The sequence below is a fragment of the Myotis daubentonii genome, chromosome 11 (assembly GCF_963259705.1).
Source record: "Myotis daubentonii chromosome 11, mMyoDau2.1, whole genome shotgun sequence".
NCBI classification, from domain to species: Eukaryota; Metazoa; Chordata; class Mammalia; order Chiroptera; family Vespertilionidae; genus Myotis; species Myotis daubentonii.
Genome location: NC_081850.1, coordinates 38050732 through 38069588, shown reverse-complemented (window position 1 = coordinate 38069588; position 18857 = coordinate 38050732). Strand labels below are relative to the sequence as shown.

Below are 18857 nucleotides of genomic sequence, written 5' to 3'. Positions count from 1 at the left end.
CTTTATTTCTTTTCCTTTTTTGGGGGGAGGGGAAAGTTGCATATACAAGCAACAAACTAAATTTAAAACACAATTTTAAAAATATGTACAAAATGTACTTGACAAATAAGAAATATCAATCATCTAAAGATACTTTAGACCTCAGTAGGGAGACATATACAGCTTATTAAGCAAGAAGAAGACCTTAAATGAAGATCTTCTGAAATGAAGGTTGAAATAAATCAAGATAAACATCACGTTCATGAATTGGAAGACAAAATATTTAAAGATGCTATTTCCATCGGAACTGTTTTATAGAGTCAACACACACCCATGTTAAATCCCAGCCTGATTTCTGTAAACCACCTTTCTCTACAGGGAGGCTTTAAGGTACTGCATGCACTCCAGTTGAACGTGGGAATTGTAGTGGCATCCCCCTCAGTTCTGAACCCTGCAACAAAGGCACACACTGACTTCTACTCAACTGTTCCCGCTCCTTGAGCCCAATTAAGCCCGAAGACACTTGGGGAACCCTGTGAGTGGTGAGGTGGAGAGGAAAAACCAAGGAAATAGGACTGGAATGGAGCAGAGAGTGCTGCAGTTGGGGATGAATCTTCTTAGGGCTCCAGACTGAGGGAATGGATGCTCACATGTCATCTGGGGGTGGTGGCAGAATTCATGAATGAGGACAGGGGCTGGGGAAGGGAAAAAGGGGGGCAGACTGCAAACTGATGCAGACACTAAGGAAAACAGTATGGATACTCCTAAAAAAGCAACTAAAAATAGAGATACCATATAACCCAGCAATTCCACTTCTGGGTACTTACCTGAAGAAAAAGAAAACACTAAGTGGAAAAAATATATGCCTTCCTATGTTCATTGCAGCACTATTTACAATAAACAAGATATGGAAGCAGCCTAGATGTCCATCAATAGATGAATGGATAAAGATGTGGTACACGGACCATTTGAGATCTTGCTCCTTGGCATATGTCGTCAGTTTGGCCCAAATAAACTCTTATTTTAAAAAAGAATAAAAAGATGATGTGGTACATATATATATAAAGAATATTACTTGGCAAAAAAAACACAATGAATGAAATCTTTCCATCTGCAACAACGTGGATAGACCTAGAGGATATTATGATAAGTGAAATAAGTCAGATAAAGAAAGATGAATACCATATGGCTTCACCATTTATATATGGAATCTTGAAAAAAAACTAAACAAATAACAAATAAAACAAAACAAAAATAGATTCATAGAAACGCAGACCAATGGGATGGTTACCAGAGGGGAGGCAGCTAGGGAATGGGTGGAAAGATGAAGGGGAATACAGTAGACATATTGTAATAAGTTTGCACAGTGAGAAGTGATTACTAGAATTAGTGGTATGATTACAAGGTAACATATAAAAATGTTGAATCACTATATTATACACCTAAAACTAATGTAATTAATATAATATTGTACACCAACTGTAATTAAATATTTTTTAAAGACTGGAAAGAAGCACATTCAAAGATGTTTCAACTGGGATTATGGGTGTTTTAGATTCTCTCTGAATTTCCCAACAATTCTATAATAAACATATTTCACTTTTATTTTTTTAAAAAGAAGAAGGCAGAGTATGCTTTACCTCTACCTCCCTTGGCAGCAGTGGCAGCTGGAGCTCCAGAAGGGAGTCAAAAAAATCCCTTAACAATGACCACCATGGCGCCCATCCTATCTAATAAAAGAGAAACATGGTAATTGGTATACGACTGCTACCCTTCCCATTGGCTAATCAGGGCAATATGCAAATTAACTGCCAGCCAAGATGGCGGCCGGCAGCCAGGCAGCTTAAACTGAACATGAGGCTTGCTTGCTTCAGTGACAGAGGACTCCAACGTTCCCCGCCTGCCTTGCCGGCCTCTGAGCCTACAGTTTAAGAAACATTGTAACGAATATAGAAGCTAAACAAAACCCCAGAAACCAGCTTTCAGCGAGCTGGGATCTCAGAGCTAGAGTTGATACAGACTTTCGATGATAGAACGCAAACAAACCAGATACCTGCTTTCAGGAGCGGAGGCCTAAGAGCTGGAGCCTCAGAGCTAAAGCTGGCCCAGAATAAAAAAAAAAAAAAGAAAAAAAGGAGCGGTTGGGTGCTTCCATCACCCACCAGCCTGAAAACAGCCCTCAGCCCCTCACCCAGACTGGCCAGGCACCCCAGTGAGGACCCCCACCCTGAAGGGTGTGTGACCAGCTGCAAACAGCCCTCAGCCCCTCACCCAGGCTGGCCAGTCATCCCAGTGGGGACCCCCACCCTGATCCAGGACACCCTTCAGGGCAAACCAGCCGGCCCCCACACGTGCACCAGGCCTCTATCCTATATAGTAAAAGGGTAATATGCCTCCCAGCACCGGATCAGCGGAGCCGCGAGGCCTCCTGGCACCGGGATCAGCGTGACAGGGGGCAGCGCCCAAACCCCCTGATCGCCCTGCGGCTATGTGTGTGACAGGGGGTGGGGCCACAACCTCCCTATCTGCCCTGCTCTGTTCGTGACAGGGGAAGGCGACCCAACCTCCTGATCAGCCCTGCTCTGTGCCTGATACGGGGGAGCTCCCCAACCCCCGATCGCCCTGCGGCTCTGTGTGTGACAGGGTGCGGCGCCCCACCCCCACCCCCACGGGCCCTGCTCTGTGTGTGACGGGGTAGAGCCATAACCTCCCCATCGGCCCTGCCTTGAGTATGACAATGGCGGTGCCCCAACCCCCTGATCGGCCCTGCTCTGTGGGTGATAGAGGGCGGCGCCCCAACCCCCTGATCTGCCCTGCTCTGTGTGTGACAGGGGGCGGTGCCCCAACTCCCCTATCGCCCCTACTCTGTGAGTAACGGGGGGCGGGGGGCTCCTCAACCCCCTGATGGGCCCTGCTCTGTGTGTGACAGGGGGGAGCTCCCCAACCCCCCTGATGGGCCCTGCTCTGTGTGTGACGGGGGGAGCTCCCCAACCCCCTGATCGACCCTGCTCTGTGCGTGACAGGGTATGGAGCCCCAACCCCCCTGATCGGCCCTGCTCTGTGCGTGACAGGGGGTGGCGCCACAACCTCCCTATCGACCCTGCCTTGAGTGTGACAGGGGGCAGTGCCCCAACCCCCCAATGGGCCCTACCCTGATCATGACTGAGGGTGGCATCGCAACCTCCCAATCGGCCCTGCTCTGAGCCCGACCAGGGGCTGCACCTAGGGATTGGGCCTGCCCTCTGCCACCTGGGAGCAGGCCTAAGCCAGCAGGTCATTATCTCCCGAGGGGTCCCAGACTGCGAGAGGGCACAGGCCAGGCTGAGGGACCCCCCTTTCCCCGCCGAGTGCACAAATTTTTGTGCACCGGGCCTCTAGTCTATAATAATAAAATCGTAATATGCTAATTAACCAGATGTCCTTCGGGACGACCTTCCGGATGACCTTCTGGACAGAGCCGGGGCTGCAAAGGGAAGCCAGGGTCCCAGGTGCCAGAGGGAAGCCAGTGCCAGCAGCCAGGGAGAAGGAAGGCCTACTCTTGTATGAATTTCATGCATCAGGCCTCCAGTTACACAATAATATTATCACTTGTTTAATTGTGTTTTATTTTTTTTTAATTAAATCTTTATTGTTCAGATTATTACATTTGTTCCTCTTTTTCCCCCCCATAACTCCCCTCCTCCCAGTTCCCGCCCCACCCTCCGCCCTCACTCCCCACCCACTGTCCTTATCCATAGGTGCACTATTTTTGTCCAGTCTCTTCCTGAATCTCCCACACCCCTTTCCCCCCCAAGAATAGTCAGTCCATTCCCTTTCTATGTCCCTGATTCTATTATAATCACCAGTTCATTCTGTTCATCAGATTATTTATTCACTTTGATTCTTAGATTCACTTGTTGATAGATGCATATTTGTTGTTCATAATTTGTATCTTTACCTTTTTCTTCCTCTTCCTCTTCTTAAAGGATACCTTTCAGCATTTCATATAATCCTGGTTTGGTGGTGATGAACTCCTTTAGCTTTTCCTTATCTGTGAAGCTCTTTATCTGACCTTCAATTCTGAATGATAGCTTTGCTGGATAAAGTAATCTTGGTTGTAGGTTCTTGGTATTCATCACTTTGAATATTTCTTGCCACTCCCTTCTGGCCTGCAAAGTTTCTGTTGAGAAATCAGCTGACAGTCGTATGGGTATCCCCTTGTAGGTAACTGTGTTTCTTTCTCTTGCTGCTTTTAAGATTCTCTCTTTGTCTTTTGCTCTTGGCATTTTAATGATGATGTGTCTTGGTGTGGTCCTCTTTGGATTCCTTTTGTTTGGGGTTCTCCGCGCTTCTTGGACCTGTAAGTCCATTTCTTTCACCAGGTGGGGGAAGTTTTCTGTCATTATTTCTTCAAATAGGTTTTCAATATCTTGGTCTCTCTCATCTTCTGGGACCCCTATAATTCTGATGTTGGTACGCTTGAAGCTGTCCCAGAGGCTCCTTACACTATCCTCGCATTTTTGGATTCTTTTTTCATTTTGCTTTTCCGGTTGGGTGTTTTTTGCTTCCTCGCATTTCAAATCATTGACTTGATTCTTGCGCTCCTCTGGTCTGCTGTCGGGAGTCTGTATAATATTCGTTATTTCAGTCCGTGTATGCTTAATTTCTAGTTGGTTCCCCAATATAACATCGAGGGTCTCATTAGTTCTTGTAGATCTCATTAAGTTTATCGGCGGTTTCTAAACAGTTCTTGAGAGACCTTAAAAGTGTGGTTCTGAACTCTATATCTTCCATTGACAATTTTGTCCTGTTTCTTTGTCTCCGCATTTTGTTATGCTTCCTTGGTGCACCCCCTAGTGGTCTTTGTTCGCAGTCTTATAGTTAAACCTTGATTGTTGTAGCTAATCCCAGGGAGGGTTTGACCTCCAGGCCAAGTGGCTATGAGAATCAGCTGTGTCAGCAGTGAGAGAACTTCTGTCCTCTAGGGAGGTGCTCATCTAGCCTTTGCCTGAGGCTATCCGGCAAATGCCTCTGTGCAGGGCTTGGGCAGGGCGGGTCGCACAGGATCAACAGGGTGGGCCGGCAAGAGCAGTTATGGCTGCTCTCAGTCCTGTCCCCAGGGGCTCTGCCTCTCTGAGTCCCAGCACCCGCTGCAAAGCTCGGAGAGAAAGCTGCACTCGCTCTGACCGAAGCCAGACAGTCCCGCTTCTCCCGTTTGAGTCTGGGTCCCTAAAGACTCGCCTGTATCTGGAGCTCAGAGTCTGCGACTCCCTCCGGATTGAAAACGCCAGCCGCGCCCTCCGCCGCCAGCCCGCTCCGCGCACTCCGCACCTCAGAATTTCACTTCAGCACTGCGCCTCCTCTGAGTGTCCGTATGCGTTTCTCTTTCCTCCTAGTTGTAGGACTTCCACTCAGCCAGCGTTCCTGTGGTTCTGGGTGGTGTCCTTTCCGTCTTTTAGTTTTACTTTTGAAGTACTTGTTCAAAGCAGCAAACTCCGGCGTTAACCTATGCCGCCATCTTGGTTCTCCACATTGTTTAATTGTGTTTTATGCTCACTGGCAATCTCATGAGGTCTTAGATCTGTGAATAGTCACTCAAATACATAAAGGGTCCTCAAGGCACTCAATTATAGCAAGAGTCATGAAAAATGAATGGATAATGAACAAATAAATAAAAGTCAAAAATAGGAGACAAGCTTACTCAAAAATGACCATGGAACCCTAAACACATTATTCACTTCTGTGCTTCCTAAAAGAGTAAGTCAAGAGCAAAAGGCAACTCCATCATCATTCTTTCCATGTAATGCAAGATGCAACTTGCTCTGAATGAACAGGCAAGAACCTATTTTCTGGCATCAGATTATTTCTATATTATTAGAGTGAGATTTATTATAATTTTGGTTTTACTCACTTGCACCCGTTCCTTGTAGCTTTTAGGAAAAAAACATCTCTCTCTCTCTCTCTCTCTCTCTCTCTCTCTCTCACTCCCCCCCCCCCCCCATTTCTCTCAATGATTTTTTCAAAGAAGGATTCTGATACTCCAGACAGGAATCACTATTACCTGACACATATGGTTAACGTGTCTTAGTTTTTTAACTTAAAAATCAAATCATTAATATCAAAAGCATATAAATCTACTTTCCTATTTTTCTTTGTTAATCCACTAGCATGCCTTAGGGCAAAAATGTTCTGGATTGTTTATCAAAATTGTATATAAACACAGAGATAAAAAGAGCCATGTTGTTAATGTCCCATGCTTACTTTATAAATGAGCACACAATAATCAAACCTCTCATAACCTATCTTGTTATGACTTTTACACTGGCAATTTTAAAAAATGTGTGTGTGTATACATCGTTCTTCCTTACCTGTCCAGCATGACTCATTAAAAAAAATTAAGGAAGCCTGGCCGTGGTAGCTCAGTGGTTGAGTGTCGACCTATGAACCAGGAGGTATCAGTTCGATTTCTGGTCAGGTCACATGCCCAGGTTGTGGGCTTGGTTCCCAGTGGGGCGCATGCAGGAGGCAGCCCCTCAATGATTCTCTCTCATCATTGATGTTTCTATCTCTCCTTTTCCCTTCCTCTCTGAAATCAATAAAAATATATTTTTTTAAAAGAAGTACGCAACAGGATATTTTAATGTATACATGATGGTTACCAGAATGCCCCACAAAAAATCTGGCCTGTTCATCTAACTTTAATGAAATATTGCCTTGATGTTTAAAAAACATTGGTAGAAGTTCTATATATGCCAGGCCTGGTGCCATGCGCAACAGGTAACCACTGGCCTAAATGTTTTCTAATTACATGCTTACATAATCAATTTTGAGGTAAAAATCATCCCACCCATTTTATACATGAATAACTGGGGCTAAGAGGCTCAATAACTTCTCAAAAACATTTTTTTTTAACTTAAAAACATATAAATGTAACTCTGCTGTCTTGTAAAATAAAGGACTAAAGAAATCAATAAAACTCATAAAAACTTATATTTAAAATATGCCTTAACTATTAAAGTAGCATTTGATAGTTATGACTGAAAAAATGTATTTACCATTGTCTAACCATTAGAGACTTCAGAACTTTTGCATTAGTTTCTCCTTTGGATCATTCATTCATTTTATGTTTTGTCATTTCAATTTTTTTTTTAAAGAAAAGATTAACCTTAAGATTCACCAATGACTGATTCTTTATAAAGAACTGGAATCTCACCCAAGAATCACAGACTCAAGGAATGGGTGACCATGAGTACAGGTCAGTGACTCCAAGCAGGGAGACATGAATGTATGCAGATAGGAAAGGAAATTAGGGCTCCCACAGAAGGATCAAAAACAATAACTAACTCCTTACCACTTGCCTAAAATATCTCCCAAGGATCAAATATGTCATCAGAGTCCAGAATTCTGTTTTTTGAAGGAGGAGATTTAAACCAGTGCAAATCTCTACTCTTTCATTAAATCTAACATAGTGTGGTAGGCTGTCTCCACTAATCCCAGTGGGATCTAAGGTTAACTAACCGTCCCCCAAATCAGGTGCCTGGACAGCGTGGCCTGAGCATGGACATCGAGATCGTTTCTCTGCCACCCACGTGGAGTCAAACTTCATATTGTTTTTACAAGTGGCTAATCTCTTAGCTTCATGAACTTTGGTAATAATAATAGATGGAGTCATTAACCAAGAATACCAGGAAGAATGAAATGATCACAGGATGTTCAAAAACAATGAGTACATGAAAAACACTCCCTTCAACCTGCTGAAATTTTGAAAAAGTCTTTATAGGAACTGTTTATTCTTTTTTTGAAGAAGAAATTTTTAAAATCCTCATTCAAGGATATGCTTAGAAAGAGAAATATATATATATATATATATATATATATATATATATATATATATATATATATATATATATATATATATATAGAGAGAGAGAGAGAGAGAGAGAGAGAGAGAGAGAGAAACATCCATCAGTTGCATCTGTACACGCCCTGGTTATATACGTGCCTGGACTGGGGATCAAACCCACAATCCAGGCATGTGCCCTGACCAGAAATAGAACTGGCAACCCTTTGGTGCACAGGACAACACTCAACCTACTAAGCCACTCTATCAGGCTAATTCTTAAGTATATATTAAAATAGATAAAATATACCTTCAAGGTTCAGACAAGTGAAGGGAGCCTCCAAATCTCAGGCTCAATGTGAGATCACTTACAGAGGTGTATATGAAGCAAATACTCTTGAGCTATGCCATGTTTAACAAAACAGAACTTTTAAATAAATATATTTGATTTAATTTTGTATCAAATATGCAAGCAAAATTTTTACTGAAGCCAAAAGATTTGCCCATTGAGTTTGATACAGCAGATTATGGCACATAATGGTCATCCACAGCTTGAAATATGAGGATATCCTTCTACTGAGTTCCTACGTGGGTTTGAAGTAACCTTAGACGTAGGTTGGCACTGCTACTCAACTACCAAGTTTCACAGGCCAATAAAACTTCTTAGTGACAAACAAAACGTGGTATATCCATATAATAGAATCCCATTTGGCAATAAACAGGAATGAAGTACTAATACATGTCACAATATGGATGAACCTTGAAAACATTACGCTAAGTGAAAGAAGCCAGTCACAAAGGTTCACATGTTGTATGATTCCCTTTATATTAAATGTCCAAAATAAGAAATCCATAGAGACAGAACATGATTAATCTGCGGTTCTCTAGGAATAAGGGTGTCAGGGGAAATGGGGAATGACTACTAATAGGTTCCAGCTTTCTTTTTTTTTATTACTAATGAGAGAGAGAGAGAGAGAGAGAGAGAGAGAGAGAGAGAGAGAGAGACCAGTTCATTGTTCAACTTATTTATGCATTCATTAGTTGCTTCTTGAATGTGTCCTGACCAGAAATTGAACTGGCAAGCTTGGCATATCGGGACAACACTCTAACCAACGGAGCTGCCAGGGCAGGGTTTATTTTGGGGGTGATGAAAATTTTCTAAAATTGATTGTGATGATGGTTGTACAATTCTGTGAATTTACTAAAAATCACTGAATTGCATACATTAAGTGGGTGAATCATATGGAATGTGAATTGTATCCCAATGAAGTTGTTAGTTAAAAAAAAAAAAAACTTCTACAGTCTTCAAGTCATAATTTTTAAGCTTTCTGTCATAAAAACCTTAGTTCAGCTCTCTTTAAATTAGTTACACTTTACTATTAAGTCCTTTTCTTTTGGAAATACATACAGAAGTATTTAATGGCTGAAATTATACCTGGGATTTGCCTTAAAGTAACCCAGTGGGTGTTAAGAAAGGGGAAAGGGTGTGGACAGCTACTGAAGCTGTGGGTGATGGGTAAATGGAAGCTCATTAAACTATTTTTTCTATATTTGTTGAGATTTTAAAATTTCATAATAAAAGATTAAAACTGAAAGAGGTTCTTAAGATTTCCTGGTCACTTCTAGGCTGTCTCTCTATTCTGTTTATGTTTTCTATTTTAAAATAAACGCCTCTTGAAATATTTACAGTTGAAACAATGCAATGTCTGAGATTTGCTTCAAAACAATATAGGGAGTTAATCTGACAAATGGACTAGGAAGCACGATGGAGATGATCCCTCGCCTGCTTGGAAGACCCAGCCCCCTGCAGTTATCAGAACACACAGACCCAGCAGCAGGTCCAGGAAGAGGCCCAGACCAAACTAGTGTTGGACCTGGGTGAGGATATATGACGGTTCATTGTGTAGTGCTTGAATAAATATAAAATTTTCCATAATGCAGAGTTTAGAAAACACCACCACCTCTCTCACATACATAAATTCAAAAGGTATGCTACCGGTGAGGGTGAGACTTTTTTCCTGCAACACCTAGAGAGTCACGGTGCCCAATACCGTCCTCAGGCCGCTGTTCCGGAGATGCAGCATCTGTTGGTTCTGCTGTCATTTTGCAAATTCTGAGGTCAACCTCAGAAACAGGCCACACAAAGTAAGAATAATGAACAGCTGCAAGTTTGCATGTAGAGTTGGGAGATAGGGGGTGGAAAATGTCCCTATAGAAGAGAATTTAGTTCCAAATAACTGATTCTTTCCCTCATCTGGTTTCCTGGGTCGTGGAGACAAGGACATACCCAGCCAGCAGGCTCAGGGAAGAGCCTTCATCTTCTGGCTGATGGCCTTTTTTTAAAATATTTTTTTCTTTTGATTAAGGTATTACATATGTGTCCTTATTGCCCTATTGGCCCCCCACAACCCCCCTACTCATGCCCTCACCCCCCTGGTGTCTGTGTCCATTGGTTATGCTTAAATGCATGCATACAAGTCCTTTGGTTGATCTCTCTCCCTTGGCCCCACCCTCCCCTGCCTTCCCTCTGAGGTTTGACGGTCTGATCAATGCTTCTCTGTCTCTGCTTCTGTTCATCAGGTTATGTTGTTCATTATATTCCATAAATGAGTGAGATCATGGCCCTTTTTTTTAATACTTCATCAACTCCACTGTGGCTTGGGTGACATCTAAGTACATTTGCCTCTAGAATAATTCACAGTAGCACACCCGACTTCAGGTTTTCATTTTAGAAGGGGAAAAATAGTTTCCAATAATCCTAAACTAGCTATCTGAGAGGACAAGCGATTATGATTTTACTAAGAGCAAATCCCTAAAAAAAAATGGATGCAGGTTTCATTTCTGGCCCATGGTATTTAGAGAAATGAAATGCACCCACCATTTGGCTGAAGTTAGTCTGACATGTGGACTAAAAAGCATAATGGACCTAATCCCTCCTCCTGCAGTTTAGCGAGCACTCAGCGAGGCGTGGGATCCTTTCTACCTGATGCACAGACTGTGACCTCGTAACCACAGCGTGGGCTGTGCCAGGTAAGAGCACCCAGCATCCAAGTATTTCAAAGGAGAGCAAACTGGCATCGGTTTAAGTATAAAATATCAGGCCAGGCTCCAGGTACGCAAGGTTCTTAATGTCCTTTTCAAACAATTATTTTGGGTTTAGTGAGTTCTTCCTATATTCTTGGAATTTGGTCTTGAATCTGGGTATGGGTAGACCTGCAAAAGGACAATTTTTATGCATCCGGAACACACATTCATGGCAGATCTTAGGCAAAACTACAGGCACTGCCAGACTTTCACATTTAGTTCGTTCATAAAAGGGTCATTTACTTTAAAACACTCATCTTCCACAATCTTCCCATGAAGACCTGTTTCCAAGTCTCTCAACCCCAAGCAACGCTCAAGAGGTCAGAGGTCCTGCAAGCTGTGAAACTGCTATTCGGCAGGGAAGAGTAGCCACTCAGTGTCCACAGACTATGGAGGCGGCACCTTTGCCCCAGATCAGCCTTTCCCAGGAGGCAGGGCCAGGCCCCTGAGGGGGCAGACATCTCCAGCTCCTATGCCGGCTCCTGGGGCTTTGGCGAGCTCATGCATAATGATGGTTTGGGGTCTGGAGAATTAAATTCTGCACAGCAGCCTGTGTGGCTCCGGGAACCGAGTGGGGGCTTAGGGCCCTCCTTTAATGAGCAGGTGCAAGCACGAGTTTACACACCTTGTCATTACTGTTGCACTCATCCCGACATGTTTCACACGTATCCGTCTTAAAGGAGAACAAAATAAGTGACCTGCCTCAGTCAACCTGTTACTGCATCCACACTACAAACACACCTACTATGTGCCAGGCAGGCACTGTTGATACATCAGTGAACAAAATGTCAAAATCCCTGCCCTCCTCCTACAGACGTTATGTGTGAAGTAAACACTCAGTGGCCAAAGAAGTTTAACCATTTTCCTCCCACCTTCCTACCACCCACTCCCATCCTTCCACTTTCCCAGAGCTGGGAGTCCTCTGGCCTGCGAGGAATAGACACTGTCCGGGTTCAACCCAATTCATCCCTGAACTCCATGCTCTTGTAGGCTTTTCCCCAAAAAACTTCAACTCGCCTGCAAGAGAGGCTGTGCTCCCCATCTGCGGTCCTGGACAGGAACCATACAATTTCACTCATGGGTGAAATATAAAACAGAAAGCAAGTGACAAACAATCCTGGGACAGCGGAGGGAACCCGGCAGAGCCGCTGCATCCCTGGGTGGGCCCTGCAGAGGGAGAGGGGCGCGCGCGCGGCACTCACCGAGGAGCCGGCCCAGAACGGGCACGAGTTCTTCACCTGCGGGGAGCTGCTCAGCGACAGCGCCCCGAAGCTGAGTGCCACCATGCAGCACCCCAGGATCAGCTGCAGCAGCCCGAGCGACAGCAGTGGACGGCCGGGGAGCAGCGCGGAGCTCGGGGTGACGGCGGCGGCCCGGCGGGAGGAGAGCGCGGGCGGCACGGCCAGCACCCCGGCGGCGGTGGCCGAGCAGCGAGACCGCACCGGGGGCTGCAGCGCGGCCCGGGGCCAGCGTGGCCGCAAGGGAGGCAGCGGTGGCTCCTGGGCAGCGGTGGCCGTGGCGCCCGGGCCCCCGGCCTGCGGCCCGCCTGAGAGCCCGGCCACCGGGCAGCAGGAGCCCGGGAGCACCACGGGCAGGGACATGGGCGGGCGGGCGGGGAAGGGAGCGGCCCGTGGCTGCGGGGAGGCGCGCAGGACCCAGCAGCCGCGGGCGCCGCACACTGGGCACCGCGGGGCCGGGCCAAGGGGGAGGGAAGGAAATGCGCAGCCCAACCACTTGCTGCTGCCGCCACTGCTGCCGCGGCTGCCCTGCCGCTGCCCAGGCACCCGCCGGCCGCACCCACCTGCCACCAAGTGGGTCCGCCTCCCACCGGCCGGGCAGGGCTCGCTCTCACGCTCACGCTCACGCTCACCCACACACACCCAGCGCGCCCTGCACTGGGGCCGCGGGGCTGCTGCAACCTTTGGGTCGCGACCTAACCCTGGGTGCCTGCTCTCTGGGGTCCAAGTAAGGTGCCCAGCTCCCTTATTTTAAAACAGGTCCCTCGGGCTAGGAGAGTGCCACCATGCAGCGGCCCGGGACAGCGTGCATTGGAGCCGACAACCTGAGAGTCTGTCCCCACCCGCAGAAGCGCAGTGGACCCCCGCCCTGTTCCGGTTCGGCCCAAAGAAGGACCCCAGCAGCCTTTAATGGGAAGGGAGTCCGATTTGAACTTTCCCCACCAGGAGGTGAATGGCGGGAGGATGGGGCTGTAGTGGACGTGGTGGGGAAAACCCAAGCCTCCGGGCTTCGAGGGAGGACTGAGTAAGCAGAGCGAAGTCAACAGAACAGGGCAGGAACCATACAATGAAACTCACGTGTGGAATATAAAACAGAAAGCAAGAAACAAACAAACAAAACAAACTCATAGACACAGACAACGGTATGGTGGTTATGAGAGGGGAAGGGGGTTGAGGGGAGGATGAAGAGAGACAAGGGAGTCAAATATACGGTGATGGAAGGAGACCAGACTGCGTGGTTAAGCACACATGCACGATGCCGATGATGTAGTATGGCACTGTACACTTAAAACTTATCTATGTCACCCCAATAAATTTAATTTAAAAAACATTATGCTAAGTAAAAGAGAAGCCAGTCACAAACGACGACATATTATATAATTCCACCTATATGAAACCTCTAGAATAGACAAATCAATAGAGTCAGAGAGTAGATTAATGATTGCTTATGGTTGGGAGGCTGGGGAGATTAAATGGGGGAAGGGTGATTGCTAAAGGGTATAGGGTGCTTTTTGAGGTGATAAAATGTTCTAAAATCGACGGTGATGATTGCACAACTCTGTGAATATATTAAACACCACTGAGCCCTAGCCAGTTTGCTCAGTGAATAGCACATCTGCACGCGGACTGAAGGGCCCGGGGTCCGATTCCTGTCAAGGGCACATACCTGGGTTGCAGGCTCCACCTGGCCCTGGTCAGGGTGTGTGCTGGAGGCAATCAATCGATGTGTCTCTCTCACATCGATGTTTCTCTCTTGTCTCTCCCCCTCCCTTCCACACTCCATAAAAGTCAATGGAAAAATAGCTCAGGTGAGGATTAACAAAAATAAAGAAATAAAAACCACTGAATTGGACACTGTAAATGAGTGAATTAGATCTCAATAAAGATACATGTGAATTATACCTCCAGAAAGCCCTTCACATAAAGTAAGGGAGCATGTGTGGGAGAACTGACCCACCCTTCATTAATGTAGGCGAAAGTCCAGGGAAATAATAGTTGTTAATATACTGTTTCATGGGACCCAACTGCCAGCTTTCCTCAAGATCAAAGCCAAACGTCAAGGAAAAATGTCCACCAACCCTTCCCTTCCCTGTACTTCCTTTTCTACGCTTCCCAGACAAAGCCCTTACTGCTCAGGAGTGTGGGACACCCTCAAACAAGCTCCCACCCTTCCTCAGAAACCAGCCTGCCCGCTGGTACAGGAGGTTATTCCCCCTTACAGGGGGAGCTGCTGCTGCATCGCCTTAAAGCATGCTCCCTGACAACCTGCCTCCAGTTCTAACAGTTCGGAAAGAGAATTGCTCCGAGTAAGGCACAGTGGACTCATTTAATACGGTGGCTTTGGAGCAGCTTTTCAAAGTGTGGCCCACAGACCACAGAACCGTTAAGGGAGAGTGTCAGAACGCAGGTTCGCTGACTTCCCCCACACCCACCCCGACGCTCTGGATAAGGGGCCTGGGAACCTGCATTTTAACAAATGGCCCAAAATATTAATGGATGGAACCATTCAGACTCCAGAATTTTTATGTGGGAATTTGTATGTGCAAGACGACTAAGGGCAGCAAATTAGCTGGAAGGGGAAGGCAGAGGATTTGGCTCAAAACCAAATTTAGGTGTAAATATGCTGGGGGTAAGGGCTCTGCTGGTCCCCAGCCAGGCACTGCTATCCAGGTGATTTTTATGCACAGGAAGGATTTAGACCACTGGGTTCTAATGGAAAGGGCACCATATTAGGAGCCAGACATCCTGGTTGCAGCCCCTCTCCTCTGTGATCTTGAGCCAGTTCCAAGTGTCTCTAGCCTCCATGCTGTCAGGTGCAAGTTTATGATACTTCATCTGCTTGAGGCTGGCCGTGTGATCAGCTGGAGTCCCCAAGGCCTGCGATTTTGAAGTTCAGCTATTCTCATTGCCATGGCTTCTCAGATGACCAGCAAGAGGGCAGGAACCAAGAAAAGTAGGTGAATTTGGGTGTGGAATCGTTAAACATGCAGACCCAAAATACCCAGGAGAAAACCGAAAACTGAGGCTGCAGGTCCCATGGTCTCATGGTTTCCCCTGAGGGGCTGTGTTGTATGGGGGCTGTGTTGGAGATATGCAGTGGCGGCTTCAATTTTAACATTTCATTTTGCAGAGAAAGGACTGTGGAACTTTTTTTTTTTAACTAAAAGAGAGAATGAAAGAAAGAAAGCAACCCTGAGCAGAGCCGGACAAACCACACACTCCATTTTTCTGAAATAACAGTGCAGAGCGATTGTTAAGGATATTTAAGGCAACTGGTCCCAAGACAGATTTGTTAAGCAGAAGGGCTGTAGCCATACTTGTTTTTCCTCACTGTTGAAATTATATACTTAAAATGTCTTATATTCAAATCCCACAAAATATAATTCAAGTCAACTGCCCTAAAAATTATTTCTGGCTTATGAATTTCTGGGAGCTGTATATCTTCTAAGTAAGTGAGTGTGTGTGTGTGTGTGTGTGTGTGTGTGTGTGTGTGTGTGTGTGTAACTTGCAATATCAGAGCTCCCTGCAGGTTCAAGTTTCTGTAGAAGTCAAAGCTGTAATTCACCTTTGAGCAGAGACCATTCCTTTGTTCTGGGGCAATCGTTGGAACAGCCTTTTAGTTATGCAAATGTGAAGCCTAGACCCTTCGGAAACAATTATGTTTAGGAAAAAGCTGTAAGATAAGAGGCTGTCTGCCTGGAGCAGACGATTCAATAAAGGGCTCTTGGTCTGGGGTGCTTGTCAGTCTTTCCAGATATATTTAATAAAAGCTCCCCATAGGTTGGTGATGTCCTGGGAAGCTATGTCTCAGAGACCAATATACCTTTCTGTGTGTGTGTGTGTGTGTGTGTGTGTGTGTGTGTGTGTGTGTGTGTGTGTGTAAGGTGTAGTGTGTGTGTGTGTGTTGTTGTTGTTGTTCTTTCCAGCAACTTTTCATAGAGAAGAGGTCCTCGAGCCCCCAAGAGAGTCAGAGGATGGGCAGTCCTGTCCATCAAGCTGAAGAAGAAACAAGGAGGAACTTGGCCTGGGCTGGGGACAGCCCACATAGGCTGAGCTACAGATGTCCCCATAGATTGGATTTTTCAAGACTGACAAACTCGGTGGAAAATGTACAATTTACTGGATTTAAAATGTCTTAGCTATTGACCTACTGAAGACCACAAAGCCACTGAGGGAGAGACAGGTGGATTTCCTCTCCCCTCCCCCCCAAAAAGGAGAGGTCACAACTGCTGCCCTGCGACGGGTGGAGGTCCTTCCTGGGACAGGAAATGACAAGTGAGGAAAGGGGAGCTTAGGATGCAGGGGGTGGAGCAGGCCCGTCCTTTCTCAGAGCCTCCTGCTAATACTAGCCACTGGTTTTGACAGGCTGCTATCAGGTTTTCTGAACATTATTTCTAATACAACATCTCTATCAAGTGGATCCTTGACTTAACTGGGCCAGAAAGGAAGAGAAATAAATGGAAGGAAAGTATTCATCTTTGTGCCTCTTACACTCATAGTCCCTATTTGCCTTTCTCGACAGTCCATAAGGATAAAAGAAAAATAGAGTTGATCTCCATGCGATGGTATGATACTAAATCACTCTCTCAGCTGTGTGATGCCCCCGGATGGCTGCCCTTGGTAGCGGCTGTGAGTTCTGTGCATTTGAAAGCCTTTTATACAGTCCTGCTCCCACTTCCTGGGATAATAAATTGGCATCCTGATACAGATAGGTCTTTTGTGCCAGGTTCATCTTTACTTAGGGGCTTGTAAACATGCTGTTCCCTCTGTCAAGGACACTGTTCCATGCTTACTCCCTTGGTCCCCAACTCACATACAAACGTTTCCTGGGACACTCCCTACCCAACCCTCAAGTATAGATTGGAGCTCCTTCCCTACAGAAAGTCACCTTCAACATCCCCACCAGCGGCCCCAGAGACCAGATAAGGTATCCATGCTTCGTGCTTCCCATCAGTCTCTACTTCCCAACATAGTTTTCTCCACACCATATTGTTATTGCCTGGTTTCTTGTCTAGATGTCCAGATTCCTATCTAGACTCTGCATGTAGGAGACACTCCATAAATGGTAGCCAGTGTTTCCTGTGGCGTGATCAAGACAGGATTTCTTTTGACACACTGAAGGACTCCTGTTTCTGTTCAGCCCTGGAAGTGATCGCTGCTGAGAGAATGGACTTTGTTCTACCGAATAAAGCGTTGGCCGTGCATGCCCTCCTTGCCAGTTTGAATGAATAAATGAATGAATGAATGAATTCTCACTTGCTGTGTAATCTTAGGCAAGTCACATCACTTCAATGAGCTTCCATATTTTTCATTAACGAGGGGAGGGATGGGGTGTGTAAGGAGGGGTTTAGACTAGCTTATGTGCATGGTTCTAACATCAAATCTAAATGCCAGCATTTAGAAATGCTCTCTCCTCAAGGTGCCTGGATCTCCTTTGAATAGGAATATCCTGATTATGAATCATCTCAATGGGAAAGCACAAAGACGTGTGTGTGTGTGCGTGTGCATGTATGTGTGTATATGTGTGTGTAAATGAAGCTGAAAGAGAACCCAGGGCCCCAAAACCCTGGTGTCAGGCTACCTGCCACCCGAATATCAGGTGTCCCGCTCACGGTGGCTATGTTATCTGTCAGCCTCAGGAGCTAGCCAGAGACCAGGAGCTGTGCGCCTCTACAACCCAGAGACTTTGCAGCTTAGGCTGTGACTAAGGATGAGCTTTCTGTGACACACCTCCAAGGGGACTGATGCACTAACAGCCAAACCATCTTCGCTGGGAGTGGGTGGGTGAGTGGAAATTGGGGGATGAGGGGCAGTGCTGTATGGTTTTCAGTGTTCTTGGAAGTGGTGGATGGATGCAATCTTGGAAAAACCTCTGAGGATCCTGGAGGCCACTAACCATGAGCCTTGTAAACAGAAACCCCAAGGTCAACATGAAGTGGAGGATTAGGCAGTGAAAAATGCTGAGTGCACTTGACCAGAGTTCAATCTGAACTGGCGCCAAAAAGCAGTGGGCTATGGAGCAAACAACCATGCAGGATATCCAGAATCAGAGAGACTGCGAAGACAGACACTAGACACTTATATGTTTCATAATGTTTGTATTCATCCTTCAGGCACACTCTCTCATATAATACCACCAACAACTATGCCAAGTAGTTAATTTTTTTACTAATTTAAAGATGAAGAACACGAGGTTCAGAGATATAGAACGACTGCCACAAAGTCAAACTGCAAAATCAAAGGAAAAACCTAGGGCTTCTGCCTTCTAATTCAGTTTCTTTCCCAGCTCACCACAGCAACATTTTGCACAACGTTACTCATCATTCAGGAACACACAGGAAAGGGCCCTCAAATGGCTGAAATAAAAAGACATCTTCAATTTTGTCTCTGCCCCCATTTCTAGGAACAAACTACTCTTTGCCTTCTCCCAGCCACGTGGTCCCAGTCAGGACTGCCATCTTCTTCCCTGACTCCACCCCCTGTCTGGAGATTGGGCTCCAGGCAGGTGTCTGACCTTGGGCCCCTCCCAGCACCTCTTCTCTGGACCACAATTGCTTGGTCCATGTCAATAGAATGACTTCATAATTGTGACTGCAAGTCAGACAAATTCGTGTGAGACGCCCAAATCAAAAATTAGGGTACTTCCTAAAAAGATGTTTGATCAATTTCAGCATCTATTTCTCCAAGTGAAAGAAGCCAGTAGAAAAAGACCGCATAGCATATGATTCCATTTACAG

General features: G+C 45.8%; 1 protein-coding gene across 1 annotated transcript in view; it reads right to left on the bottom strand.

Annotated features, from left to right (window-relative positions):
* Positions 1–12708, bottom strand: part of ENTREP1 (endosomal transmembrane epsin interactor 1) — a 60072-nt gene extending 47364 nt beyond the window's left edge. The window contains exon 1 of the mRNA XM_059656856.1: positions 12085–12708. Coding sequence (XP_059512839.1) covers positions 12085–12483 — 399 coding nt within the window. The 5' untranslated portion in view covers positions 12484–12708. The remainder of the gene's footprint in view (positions 1–12084) is intronic.
* Between the last annotated feature and the right edge of the window lie 6149 nt (positions 12709–18857).